General features: G+C 45.7%; 1 protein-coding gene across 1 annotated transcript; it reads right to left on the bottom strand.

The window, feature by feature from the left end:
* Nucleotides 1-1,462: 1,462 nt before the first annotated feature.
* LOC108797449 lies at nt 1,463-12,815 on the bottom strand. The gene is made up of 6 exons (XM_018569041.1): nt 12,767-12,815; nt 6,173-6,643; nt 4,245-4,346; nt 3,171-3,224; nt 2,250-2,340; nt 1,463-1,937 (listed from the first exon to the last, which is right to left on the bottom strand). Exons 1-6 carry the CDS (start codon nt 12,813-12,815, stop codon nt 1,736-1,738), a joined length of 969 nt encoding a protein of 322 aa, XP_018424543.1. The 3' UTR covers nt 1,463-1,735.
* Nucleotides 12,816-14,903: the final 2,088 nt, after the last annotated feature.

Raw genomic sequence — 14,903 nt, 5'->3', positions numbered from 1 at the left:
ATACGTTTTTAGTGAGTGAATTTAATCTATTTTAATTTAAAAAAATATATAATGATTTTAAACCTTGATGTAGTTACCAACACCGTGTTTTACAAAATCTGTCCACAGCAAGGTATGAACACAATCAGTTTAAGGTGCAAGGAAGGCCTTTGTCAATTTGAAGTGCTTCAGTGGCACCATTCATGGTGCTTTATAGGGGGTAATAGCTTAAGAGAACTTGTCTAATTCTGGCTACACACCAGTAGAATTGGGGTAAGAAAGATTCATGTTTGGAACGTTCATTGGATTTTTTAAGAGTTAATGGGGTCAAACAGTGATGAGCTGGATGGAAATTGTTCTCCAATGAATTCATTTCTAACAGTGAATGTTTTCATCTGAGAAATTACAATAATTGGCAAAACTGAATGTTAAAACAAAACAACATTTGTCAAGTCTCTGATGGCATTAGTGAAGGTTCTGATGAAAGCCTATGAACTATGAACGTTCATACGAAAGTCTACCAGTGTATGGCCAGCCTAAAGGAGAACTATGAGGTGAGTGCTTTTCACTCACCTCATAGTTCTAGCCGACCTGTGACAATGAGACTGTCAAAGGTCGGCTCAGTAGATCGGGAAGTGAGTGAACACATACCGGCGTTCGCTCACTTCTCGATCCTGTCACGGCACAGAGCCGTGACAGGGGAGGGACTGGATTCTCCCCGCTCCGATCCTCCAGCGCTGACTGGCGGAACGGACGGGTACAGCTGGCTCTGCCTCTAGATAGGCAGAGCCAGCTGTCACTCACGCAGCTGAGCGGATCCAGACATAATTGTCAGGATCCGCTTCAGCTGCTGCGTCTCAGTATACCACGAGCTGTAGCTTGCGGTATACTGAGCTTAGGGTGACGGGAGGACGCTAGTTTGTGTCCTCCCGTTACCCTTAGGAGAACTATGGGGAAAAGCCCTAACCCCATAGTTCTACTTTAAGATTTGGAAAACCAAAAGGTCCTTGGCTTTTTAAGGATCTAGGAGGAAGAAATTGGGACTGAAGCCTGGGAATGGGTCTGGTTTTTCTGCCTCCTGCAGCATTTAATAGAAACTAGAACAGTTAATATTCCACTGCAAGGTTCGGCAGGAACGTTATTTTATGGTCAGACATCTACTAGGATCTGGAATAGCCCCATTGACTGGAAAATTGTGCAGAGGCAAAATCTGGTGATGGAAAATATCAAATGTCCTGGGACTGGAGAAAATACTTTCAAAGTTATAAAACCTTGTAGATGCATATTTTAGGTGGTTTCTACTGGACCCTCCTCAAATAAGTTGATTGGTCATTGTATTGTATGACAGCTTGGGAAAGTTATGGTTGACAGCTTGCCATCGATTATAAAGTGTTTTAGTTCTAACAAATACACAGTAAAATCTAGACGGGAACAGATTAGACTATGCCACTCTTACCAAAATTTCCATAAACTGCACAATAAAATGTCTTCTGGAATAACAAAGGGCATTCTAATAATGGAAGGATAAGGGACTGGTGGACACTTCCTCTGAATGTCCTACTTGTCTGAGGATTTGGTGATATCTCAGCTACTAAGGTGGCAACATAAACCTGGAAAGGATAACCTTATGAGATCATTCCTCTGGAGATGATCAATCTTATCAGGTGATACGTGAACTTTTTGAGTCTGGGAGAGACAATCCATGATAATCCATGGTCAGAAATACATAGGTTTGGCACCAAACTGTGGATCCTTTTCACTGCTGGTCATAGAGAGGAGTGATCGTGCCGTCCTTCCACTCGATCAGGATTTCTCCATGCCTCAGGGTGGAAGAGTTGGGGTCCTGGCCTGGGTAGTCAGCCAGATCTGCTTTGCTTGTTAATGGTGACTGCTCATACTGTGTACCAAGTTTATGATGAGGTTTAACATGGCTGGGCAAGGCCGAGAGCTTCCTTTTCCTATTAAGATAAAACAAAAACACCCAAACAATATTTTTGCATAGTTCAGGCACATCATACTGGCCAAGAAAAATGCTTTACGTGCCTACTGTGCAGCTCAATTGATAACCTTATGTATTAAAGTCCGTGAGGGGTGTTCTAGGTCAACCAAGTGAACCGCACAGCAGGCACATGTGTCCTTCAAATGGCTTCCAATGGGAATTCTACAATTTATGAAAAATGCTTCTAAAGAAGAGTTTATGTATCCTAAATCACAGAAAATACACTTCACTGACATTGTAATACCTTTTACACAGGTTTTGTTGGACTTACTTGTTACTGCGGACATTTAATACCAGGATAGCGATCCCTAGGAGGAAAGTGAACGGGCTCAGAATCAACATAGCCGTTTTCCAGCCGATACCTGTAGAAAAACCAGCCGCTATTAGCCTCATTCCTACTTACTACTACTAAATCATTGTCATCACTATACATCCTGAAGCCCAACTGAACTTTGAGTTTAGGTCAGCTACATGAATTCCAGGTACTTCACAACTAAAGGTGTGCAACATTTTGCAGTTGGTTTTATATAGATAGTAGCCACAGCCTAGTAGAAAAGCATGTTCCCTGCCACCAAACTGCAGAGGATAGCCCTTGGTCTCTGTGTGGAAGCAGTGGCCTCCCTGCAGAGGTTGGACCTCCCGTGTTTAAGTGCTATCGTTCTCCAATCATTAACGGTTCTGCTCCCTGCTGCTTGCAGAGCTCTGACTCAGCAGGGGGTTGAGTTAAGCCTCTACAGAGAGACCACTGCTTCTATTCAGAGATCAAGGATTCACTTCAGATCTACCAACAACTGTGTAGCACAATAGCCTGTCTGATTGGATACTAACAGATTGGATGGTTTAAGTAGGTTCTCATAACTCATGATTTTGGTAAATGTAATGTGTATGTGAGCATTAATGTGTATGGTGAGCATACAATGATAATGGTGTCATTATGTAGTTATTAAAAGTAGGCAAATATGTCTGCCCCCATATAAATATATAATTATAAACTATGCGTAGAAATCAGTTCTTAAAAACATGAACGTGCCTTGATTTGCTGAAAGTTGATATCTAAAAAGCATGAACTTTGTTACCTATTAAAAGAGACCCTGTCACATTGCTCATTAGGAGGACAGGGTCTCTTTTAACACACAAATAATGCTTTTGAGGGGCCCGTCTTTGACATCTGATACGATATACCGCTACTTACTGTTTTCCTCAAACACATAGATCTGCTCCCAAGAACTGGCCGATGGAACTTCCTCTGAAAGCATCAAAAACAGAAGATAATTTTTTATGCAGCATTTTATTTATAAAGGTTTATAAATCCACATTAAGGGCTAAATCACACTTTTACTTTGTGGTAACGCTACGTGTTTTTGAACATTGCGTTGGAATTAACTTTTGAGTGCCACCCTAACGCACTAGTCCATGAGTGTCCATTCCTGTCCGTACATGGCAAGCCCATTGAAAAGGAATGGGTGGCCTTAAAGCAATGCATGTTGATGCATGACGCAACACTCATTAACGCAACACACAAGACCAGCAAAGTGTGAATGGTCCCTAAAAATGTTTTCCTTGTTCAGAGGAGAAAAGGAGCAAGGACCAGGACAAGGTTACAAGAGAAGATAGAGAGGCACAAGGGCACAAGCAGAATAATGAATTGATGACAGATTGCTAAGACAGCTGGCAGAGAGAGAAGTGGGAGTATAGAACGTCCCTACAGCCTGGCACTGGTGACGAGTATTACAAAGGGCCCAGAGGGTCATAGGGGGACCCCTGCTGGTCGTCACTGGAAGTATATCCTGTCAAATGTAGCTACAGTATTTTTTTTACAGGTATTTATATGGCACTATCAATTTAGGAAGAGAAGCACTTTACATATTGATCAGTGACATCATTCCCTGGCCTCAAGGAGAGTACAATCTAAGCTTATCTCACATATACTAAGGCCAATTTACACAGGAGATTACCCACAAGCATGTCTTTGGAGTGTGGCAGTAAACCCAACCAAGATGGAGTGGTGTTTAGACCAGTAGATGGAGTGGTGTTTAGACCAGTAGATGGAGTGGTGTTTAGACCAGTAGATGGAGTGGTGTTCCGAGCAGTAGATGGAGTGGTGTTCAGAGCAGTAGATGGAGTGGTGTTCAGAGCAGTAGATGGAGTGGTGTACAGAGCAGTAGATGGAGCGGTGTACAGAATAAAATAATTTTCCCCTTGCCTGTGGATAATCCTATCACTAAGGTCATCGTGTTGGTCCTCTGTATGTGTGGAGAAGACTCACCGATCTCTGCAGTGAAGGTTTTCTTGGGTTGTTGAGTTGTGGTGTTCGTTCCCATCTCAAACGGGGAAATTCCCAGAGTCACACTGGAGTTTCTCAATTCAGCTTTTGAGATATATAAAAAGTAGTTTAGATAGACAGATGTGGACAGATATACATACAGGGGCATACACGGGCATACAGGGAACATGTCACAACTGGGCTTATGCAATTATCTAAATATTGTGAAATTAAAGTATATGTAAAGACAATTTTTTTTCTGTGTCCCCACTGTGGAGTGGTCACCGGTTTCGGAATAGAGGGGAAATCTACCAATGGGGAAACTTGCTCCAGTGACAACAGTCTAGGAGGAAATTCCCCTTACTGGGGAGAGATCTCCTTTCACATCCTGATGTGTCTCAATACAGGACATGAAGGACAATTTTGGAAGTTTGGGGTTTACAAATACTTCAATTATGAAACCGTTTTACTTTGGAAAAAGTTAGCTTTATTTACTTTATCTAAGGCAAACACTTTAGCTAAGTCGTTGGAGAGAGGGTCCAGAGGTCTGAACACGGTCTGATAATCGTTGGCTTGTCGACTGCCTGAGCTCACACTGCACACCGAGGAGCTGAAAGATGGCGTGTGAGGACAGGCAACCTCTGACGCTAAGGCTGGGTTCACACCTAGGCGTATCGAATATGCGCGTTTGTCTAAAGCTACCTGGCTGTATCCCAATGGAAATGCGCGACAAAAACGCCCCAAAGAAGCTCCTGTACTTCTTTGGGCGTAGGAGGTTTTGTAGCGCGTTCATACGGCCTGTAATACGCCCAGGTGTTAACCATACCCATAGGAAATAATGGGATTTTGGTGTTTGAGCGTTTGGCAGAGCGTTCGAACGCGCTACAAAACGCCCAGGTGTGAACCGGGCCTTACTGCTTCAGCAATGGCACCTCCCATATCCCTAAACTGACAGGTTCCTTTTCATGCCATGAAATAATAGAAAGTGTAGGTAGCGCAGGTTGTGGCTACAACATATAAAAAAATGCTCTGAATTTTAAAAAAGGTTGTAAAAAAAATCTTATAAAGTTGCAAGCATTCATTTTAAACGTGACATATACTCACTGAGCAAATTATTAGCAACAACTGATTATTCATGCAATTATCTAATCAGTCAGTGATGATGTGGCAGTTGCGCAATGCATACAAATATTCAGATACCAGTTAGCAGCTTCAGTTAAAGGAGAACTATGGGGTCAGGGCTTTTCCCCATAGTTCTCCTTAGGGTAACGGAAGGACACAAACTAGCGTCCTCCCGTCACCCTAAGCTCAGTATACCGCTAGCTGTAGCTCACTATATACTGAGACGCCGCAGCTGAAGCGGATCCCGACAATTGCGCCGGGAATCGCGGTAAAAAAACGCGCGACAGACGGGCATATTCAATACGCCTAGGTGTGAACCCAGCCTTAGGGTCAGAGGTTGCCTGTCCTCACACGCCATCTTTCAGCTCCTCGGTGTGCAGTGTGAGCTCAGGCAGTCGACAAGCCAACGATTATCAGACCGTGTTCAGACCTCTGGACCCTCTCTCCAACGACTTAGCTAAAGTGTTTGCCTTAGATAAAGTAAATAAAGCTAACTTTTTCCAAAGTGAAACGGTTTCATAATTGAAGTATTTGTAAAGCCCAGAGCCAGCTGTCACTCACGCAGCTGGGCGGATCCCGGCACAATTGTCGGGATCCGCTTCGGCTGCGGCGTCTCAGTATACCGCAAGCAGCTGCTCGCGGCATACTGCGGCGTCTCAGTATACAGCTCGCGGTATACTGAGCCTAGGGTGACGGGAGGATGCTAGTTGTGTCCTCCCGTTACCCTAAGGAGAACTATGGGGAAAAGACTTAACCCCATAGTTCTCCTTTAAACAATATAAAGCTTCTATAATGAATTTATCTCTTACATTCATAAAATAGATCTACGCTGTCCTCGGCGCCATGGGGTGAACTTTGCTGTACGCCAGTGGTGGTCATAATGACGTCTTCACAGATTGGCGAATCCTTCATTGTCTTCCATTTGCTGAACTTGTCCATTCCTCTAGACAGGATCACTTTCTTGGTCCCTTGCTTGGCGCTCAGGTGCAGCTGGTGGCCATAGAGGGATAGATACCCCCGGCTGTCACAGAGCCAGGCCTGGTTCTTCCTGCCTTCGCACAGATCTGTTTTCAGAGTGGGCAGATCTCGTGGCTTGATCACCGTTAGGCACCGTTTACTCTTCACGTTGATGATGGAGTTGGTGCTCGGCTCCCAGGTCCAGTGTTGGTGGTCGGCGTTCACCTTGCACTTGGCCAGGGAGACTCGCCCAGTGTCATCCGCCGCGTGAATACACTTCTCCAGTTGGACGTTTTTGATCATGAACATCTGGCCCTGTGTGACTACAAAATAAAAATGACAGGATCAGACCAAATTAATTATTCTTTTCAAATCTGACCTACTGGTGATGGAGCACAGATACAATGTTGCCGTTATCAGCAGACGGGGTCACTGTGCTACACCCACGCTGATCCTTCAGAATATGCAGGCGAGTGCATAGTTTGCCTTTTTGTGAAATATATACATTTTATCCAAATGCTATTGCTGCCTGAATAATCTGAGCCAAAGGCAAACAGTTCTGGAACTTCCTGGGCTTCCGGGCCCCATAGCAGTCACATGGTTTGCTAGTGTAATGGCCATGCCCTTGTGTTTGGGTATTATTTTCTCATCATATGGGAGGAAACTCTGGCCAGTTTCAGACAATAGAGAGTCCTTGATTAAAGAATTGTTCCATGTTGGAGAACTGCTGCAATCAAGCACTCAGCAGATGATGATAATTTGGGATGGCCTTTGAGTCTAAAGTGCCCTGTGCAAAAACACATCTTGCTCACTTGCCTTGTGTGGGTTGCCTATAAAGCTGGCATGGTGCTGCATAGTTGCCTTTGAAAGGTTTAGCTAACCATTCTGAAAGCTTGATAGAAGGTATTAAGGTATTATACTCGCCTCTCCGGCAGCCCATGTCTCCTACATTTCCCGAAGCTTCCATCACGTTCTTCAGCATTTGATGAGTCCTGGAGTGTCAGAATACTGTGAACAGGTCAGCTCAATAGATCGGGAAGTGAGCGAACACATACCGTCGCTCGCTCACTTCTCGATCCTGTCCCTGCAGAGAGCCGTGACTGTCATTCACGGCTCCCTGCAGGGATCGCCCCGCTCCTCCAGCGCTGAGGGGGTGGGTACAGCTGGCTCTGCCTCTGGATAGGCTGTCAATCCCGCAGCTGGGTGGAGCAATGTCGGGATCTGTCCCGGCTGCAGTGTCTCAGTATACCGCGAGCGGTAGCTTGCGGTATATTGAGCTTTGGGTGACGGGAGGACGCTAGTTTGTGTCCTCCTGTCACCCTTAGGAGAACTATGGGGAAAAACACTTACAACATAGTTTTCCTTTAATATTACTTTAAAGTTTAGTCCAGTGACTAGGAAATATTTATCTCCTGTGCTCCTCTAGTGACCGTAAGATGTTATTACAAAAAACTACATTCGAACTGGGAAAACAATATACTAGGAACATTCGTTTTTTTGTCATTATTCTCCCAAAACGAACGTTACAGATATTCGCTGGGTAAAGGGCCCTGAGAATTGTTTAGAAATAGACCCCCGAAGGTTTGCTATAGACTTAAATTTTAAGTTCAGGTTCTCCGAAGTTTCAAACAAGATTTACCAAACTCTTGGCAAATCAAACTTGGGCAGATTCGCTCATCACTACTTAGCAGGCATGTACGTAACATGAGAAAATATATCTGATGACAGGTGCACTTTAAGAAGGCAATGATGTCCTTTACAATCCGCAATTGTGTGATTATGCTCCTGCAGTCTGAGTTTGTTTTGTGTTATGGAAAGTCTGTCCTGATCCACAGACAGCGCGGAGCTCCTCAGGGAGATCCGTGTCTGGAGTTTTATAATAGGGACAGGAACTGTGGGCGAGTACGGCAGGAACTGCCAAGCTGTGCCAAGATATCACAGGAAAGTCAAAAGTATTGTGGCAAAGCAGAGCCTGGCCCAATGCAGCCTAGCCTGGGGCCCCATTCACGCTTGCCGCGCTTGTGAACGCTCAGTGTTTTTGTCGCATTATTCGTACAGCAACATAGGGCAGCCCGTTCATTTCAATGGGCTTCCCTATGCGCAACGGACGCGGCAAAAGAAGCTCATGGAGCTGCGAGCTTTGCACATTTTTTGCACACACAAAAACTTGCTTGCTGCGTTTGGGGTTGACATTAACAATAATATCTAACTAGAGCGACACAAGCTTTCCGTGAGCTTGTGCAAAATAATGCGCCCAGCGTGAATGGAGTATGATCACGATCGATCTCTGGAGGTGAGTGTCCGGCCTGATGCGGTAATAGGTGGCACAGTGTGAGAAATTGCAACAAGGAAATTATGTGCAAAATTGTTGCAAAAAAAAAGTTGCAAATTGCAACGAATGGTCCATTATATCGCAGTGACCGTAGTTGATAAGGAATCCTGCGCCATATACAGCTCGGTGCACTAGTGTGCTGAGTCTCTACAGTGGTACCTCAGTTCACGAACTTAATTCGTTCCACGATTCTGGTCGCGAACCGCATAAAAACTGTGATCAGAGCGCAATTTCGACTAGAGGAAGCCACGACCATGTGTCAGAGCGGGGAAGATGGCTCCGGTTGCGTTCATCACCCGATGCGGAGTTCGCAAACGGAAGCAAAATTTGGCCGCACTTCCTTTCAGTTTAAGTAAAAAAGGTCGCATGGCTCCTCCAAAATCCATAGCAGACCTTTATCTCAGATAGGGGTCTGGTATAGATTTTATGGGGGGCTCCATGCAAAACACACACACAAAAAGTGGTTCCCCCTTTCACACCAGAGTCTCTTCACATCATAAGCCCCACTTCATATCAGAAGTGCCTTTCACATGAGGAGCGTCTCCTACCCAGGAGCCCCCTTTACATCAGAAGCCCCCCTTTACATCAGAAGGCTTCCTTCACATCAGGAGCCCCCGTTAACATGACAAGCTTCTTTTTACATCAGAAACCCCCCTTTAATTCAGGAGCCCCCCTTTACATCAGAAGCCCCCCTTTACATCAGAAGGCTTCCTTCACATCAGGAGCCCCCGTTAACATGACAAGCTTCTTTTTACATCAGAAACCCCCCTTTAATTCAGGAGCCCCCCTTTACATCAGAAGCCCCTCTCTACATCAGGAGCCCCTCTTTACATCAGAAGCCCCCCTTTACATCAGAAGGCTTCCTTCACATCAGGAGCCCCCGTTAACATGACAAGCTTCTTTTTACATCAGAAACCCCCCTTTACATCAGGAGCTCCATTTAATTCAGAAGCCCCCCCTTTACATGAGAAGCCCCCCTTCACATCAGGGGCCCCCTTTACATCAGGAGTCCCCCTTTACATGAGAAGCCCCCCTTCACATCAGAAGCCCCCCTTTACATCAGAAGCCCCCCTTTACATGAGAAGCCCCCCTTCACATCAGTAGCCCCCCTTTACATCAGGGGCTCCATTTAAATCAGAAGCCCCCCTTCACATCATGGCGCCCCCCAACAATCACAATGCACGTTTCCTTTGATGTCGTCCAGCAGAGGAACGCACTCCGATTCTTGGTTGCGTCACACTGCAATAGCCACATATAGTCTGCTAAGGACCCGTTAGCGTGCATGCGTTATGGGGAACATAATGCGTGTGTGCTGGTGTACGCTGTGCGCATGGGCTGCGATACATCGTAACATTTATTTCTTTTTTAACCCACTGCATTTAATTCTATGCACAGAAGCGTTACTGTGCGTTGTGCTGCAAGAACTTATGCAATGCACACCACAGCACTTGTATGGTGAGTACAGGACACGTAGAGACAACTATTCTCTAGGAGCCCGCTCACACCTAAGGCCCCATTCACACTGAGCGACATGAAAATCGCGCGATTTTGAGCGATATTGCGCGACGAGCGATATTGAGCGACGTGTCGAGCGACGTCGCGCAACTTTTTCCTATTGGGCTGTATGCAATCAGGAGCAATATCGCTCGAAATCGCTCGAAAAAAGGGTCATGTAGGAGCGACGAGCTACCAGCGACGAGCTACAAGCGATATTGAGCGACGAGATGTGAACAGCTCCATTGAAATGTATTGGAGAAGCTACATAGAGCGATATCCCGTGGAAATATGAGCGATATCGCTGCAAAAATCGCGCGATAAATCGCTCAGTGTGAATGGGGCCTAAGCGCAGCACTTCCAGCTGGGCATACACTAGTAGATTTTTGAACAAACGTTCGTACGGCAGATCTTTCTTTCGACTTTCTATTAGTTGATGGGGTCAAATTGATGATCGATTTCGACCAAAGTGACAAAAAAAAAATCAATTCCATGCGTTGAATGCGTTTTTTTTGTTTGGGAAACTCCATTTATTCCAATATCGAATGTTAAAATAAAAACAGAATTTCGTTGGACATTCATCAAGCATCTGCTGGCATTACCGGGTGGTAAAGATCTTTCGGTAGGAAATCTACTAGTGTATGGCCAGCTTTAGTCTCGTTGTGATATTGTACCATCAACACGCGCTATTGCACAATGCAGGTTGCATGCATTACTGTGCATGCAGCATGGCAATGCATTGCATGAATGGCAAGGCAATGCACCTAGCGCATGGTAACGCACACTGCGTTGTGTGATAGCGTGCAGTATTTGCATGTTATCATGTGATTAACGCTATGCTTAGGTGGGAACAGGCCCCCGTCCCCCATTCACACCTAGGCATAGTGAGAATGCGCATCACGTTTGCGCATTTGTTCACATTCGCAAACCTTCGTTCCTACATGTGCCATGCATGACACATTGATTCCAATGGGGGCCGCACATGTGGCAAATGTGAGAAAGTAGCTCATGTAGCAGATGCTGCTACACTAATCCTGCGTTTTGTTCCCCCAAATTTTAACGCATGTGATCCCACAGGAAAACTACGCGTTTTCCTGACCACGTTTGCGGTGCCATTAACTGGTAAGGGCGTCGCAAGCGCGCTGCAAGTTTTTGATGCGTTCCCTGAGCACGTGTCAAAGCATTCACGGAACCAGTGGCATGCGGGGGTGCAAGCCTGTACCAGGCGACACCATCAGAGGGGGTGACACCAAAATGACTGACAGTCATTTTGGTGTCACCCCCTCTGTAAAGGTCATGGACTGAGAGTAGGGATGGGCTCGATGTTCAACTCAAACATCGGCAGTTGGCTGTTCGCCTGTCGAGCTCCCCACAAGTCATTGTGCACAGCACAGTGCCTTGTGAGCCCTGATAGGCTAAAGCCCTGACTTTGGCCAATTAGGGCCCAGTACTCTGTAAGAGCCATGATCGGGCAAAGTAATGATGACTTTGGCCAATCATGGCTCCCCTGTCAGATGCCGTACAATTGTAAACAGTTGGGCGGAGCTAGCTGTCACCGCCGGCATCTGTCAAAATGCCATTCTGCGCCGAAGTTCTCTGCGAGTGGACGGGACGGCGGGCGGCAAATTTTTTAAATTATTATTTCTATTTATTTTTTCTTGTTTTATTTTTTATTTAATCGAGTCATCGTTGTCGTGGACAACGCTGGACATTTCTAATTGGGAATTTTAGGGGGGACTAAAAGTCTTTTTTTTCTTTCTTAAAATTCCTACCAGACCTTAAGGGCCTGCTATGATTTTGAGGGGGAACCCCACACACTGTTTTTTACATGGTGTCCCTCCTAAAATTCCTACCAGACCTTTTGACTTTTGGGGGGAACCTCACGCTTTTTTTTCCTTTCTTAACATTCCTTCCAGACCTAAAGGGTCTGGTATTGTTTGGGAGGGGGAACCACACACTTTTTATTTTTTTCTTTGTCAGTTTTGCTACAGCATGTTCTATACATCGTACAGATCCGCCACTTTACAGGTACAGGCAATTTTTCATTTTTATTGTTTCAACTTTAAACAATGTTACAATCACGGCTCCTTTCAAAATGGTATTTTTTAGAAGTGTTTTTTTCATTGATTCCTGTCCCCCAGGGCAGTACCCGGACCCCCGTACACCTTTTATGGCCAATAACTTGCACATAAGCCTTCAAAATGGGGATTGATTTGATTTTCAAAGTTCTACCCCCATAGACTTACATTGAGTTCGAATTCGGGGGTGTTCGGCCCATCACTAACTTAGAGCCCAACAGCTGCACGAGTGAGGAGGGGACCCGGCAGCATACCTCATCCCGACGGATGAACGTCCCTTTTTCTCCCGTGAGATGGCCACCGGCAGTTAAGCGCGGGTGATGTCATAATGTCATGCAAGTGCGTGATGACGTCCCAGTGGGTGACACCCAGCGGCCGCTTAGGGTGACACCCGGCCTGGGGACGCCTCTGCACGGAACGCCTCGGTGTGAACGGGGACTAAGTGTCCTTGCGTTGTGCCTGCATTGATCAAAGCTGATCGGCGCCACTCAACGCACCTGGTGCGAACGAGCCCTATTGGTGACTACAAATCAAACACTTACCTTGCAGGAGGACACAGAGGGTCAGAGAGCCCAGACCAACGCCGTACATCTTTCTTTTCTATTTCTGCAACAATGTTTCCTTCCAGTGTTTCCTTATTTATAAATAAGCCAAGAAACAGGTTCAATATGTGAATCCAGCGAGCTGCAGCCACATGAAGGCTCTGAGGGTCATCAGGACAGAGATGGGGTGTCCATTCCTGTTGGGGGGGGGGAGGGTAGGAGGGGAAGGCGTGCACCAATGGCAAGTGAAATCACCAACAACGTGCGTAAAAGCCAAAGAGAAGAAAGTTAGAAGTTTCTCCTTTGTGAGCCGGCTGCAGTCTGCCTGTGAGGGGAGAATGTTAATCAGGAGATGGTCCTGTGTCGTCGTCCCCCACCTCCTCCTTCCCGTCCTCACTTCACACACAGAGCACAATAGACCCGAGATCAACCCACTGCACTTTACTTATCCTGAATACAACACCCTCCGCATGGACATTCTTTCCAGCACATTCGATCCCTCTTTCTATATATTTATGTATTTCGCATTCCCATCAGAGTAAACGCATTGATTCGTGCACATTATGTATGTGCGGGGAACATGAGGGATCAGCATACACAGCACACAGTCACAGATGACTTCTCTGAGAGTGAAGTAGGGATCCCTGGATCCCTGGGGGGGGGACTCTCATCTGTGACTCTGTCCATTTGTAAAGCAGTGAATGTGACTTTTACCAAACATTCTCTGGTGGAGAATCATTCAGTACAATTGAAAACCCATTGACCTGGAAGCAGGGCTGTACACCTTTTTTTTCTCTTGGTGGTTGTTCAGCCTTGGCGGGTATCCAGAGGAGAATGGGTAAGGGATGTGAAAGTTGTGGGTGTGGCAAGATTGTGCTAACAGGGGGAGGGGCTTAAAACATGAGCCCACCCACTGTGTACAGGGTAACATATGTTACAGTCCTTGTATCAGACAATGTGCTTTAATCACTGTGCTACAAGTGAGAATCTAAGAGATACATACAATCCAGCACATAGAGTGTAGTGGTCATATACAGACCGGCATATAGAGTGCAGTGGTCAGGAGTATGTCATATATAGACCAGCATATAGAGTGCAGTGGTCAGGAGTATGTCATATATAGACCAGCTGATAGAATGTAGTGGTCAGGAGTATGTAATATACAGACCAGCATATAGAATGTAGTGGTCAGGAGTATGTAATATACAGACCAGCATATAGAATGCAGTGGTCAGGAGTATGTAATATACAGACCAGCATATAGAATGCAGTGGTGAGGAGTATGTCATGTACAGCCCAGCATACAGAGTGGTGTAGTCAGAGTATGTTATATACAGCCCATTGTACAGAGTGCAGTGGTCATGAGTATGTTATATACAGCACATGGTACAGAGTGCAGTGGTCAAGACTATATAATGTACGTGGAGTGCAGTGGTTAGGACTATGTCTTATACAACCCAGAGTACAGAGTGCAGTGGTAGAAAATATGCCAAATACACCTCAGTATACAGAGTGCAGTGGTCAGCAGTATGTCATATACAGACCAGCACCGGAGTAGCAGACCAGCAAGGGCCCGGAGTATGCCAGTAGGTCAGTTAAACTAACCTATTAGTACCATCCATACTGGAATGATTGGTATGCCAGTCACATAGTACACTAGGTACAGAGCAAGATGAATGTAAAAAAGATCACTGCATGTTATTTATAGAGCAGCAGAGTAGTCAAACGCTAGGGTAGGACTACAGAACACCTCCCCCTCACTTCTCATCTCCATACCATAGAAGGGAGTGGTTTTGTATTTTACAGAGATAGCTGGGAATGATGATAACTGATCACAGGCAGGAGCACAGGAAGCTATCAGCTCACTGGCAGCAACGAGTGAAGCCGAGGAGGACAAGCGTGTCCTTAAAGCCGATCTGAAATCGATCATTTGTAAAAGAAAAAATCCTTTATGTATTTGCTTGGAATTTTCGGCTCACAACCAACCGCTGGGGTGCGATGCAGTAACGCATGCAATTTATCAATGGTGTTAATGTGCAATGCGTTAGGCAGCCCATTAAAAACTGGCAAGGTGCACTGGGGTGACATTCAGAAATCACATTAATTCCCCCCCCCCCCCCCCCAGATTGCTGTAAAG

Source organism: Nanorana parkeri, unplaced genomic scaffold (assembly GCF_000935625.1).
Source record: "Nanorana parkeri isolate BGI_ZX_2015 unplaced genomic scaffold, ASM93562v1 scaffold1280, whole genome shotgun sequence".
NCBI classification, from domain to species: domain Eukaryota; kingdom Metazoa; phylum Chordata; class Amphibia; order Anura; family Dicroglossidae; genus Nanorana; species Nanorana parkeri.
This window is presented reverse-complemented; position numbering and strand designations above follow the sequence as displayed.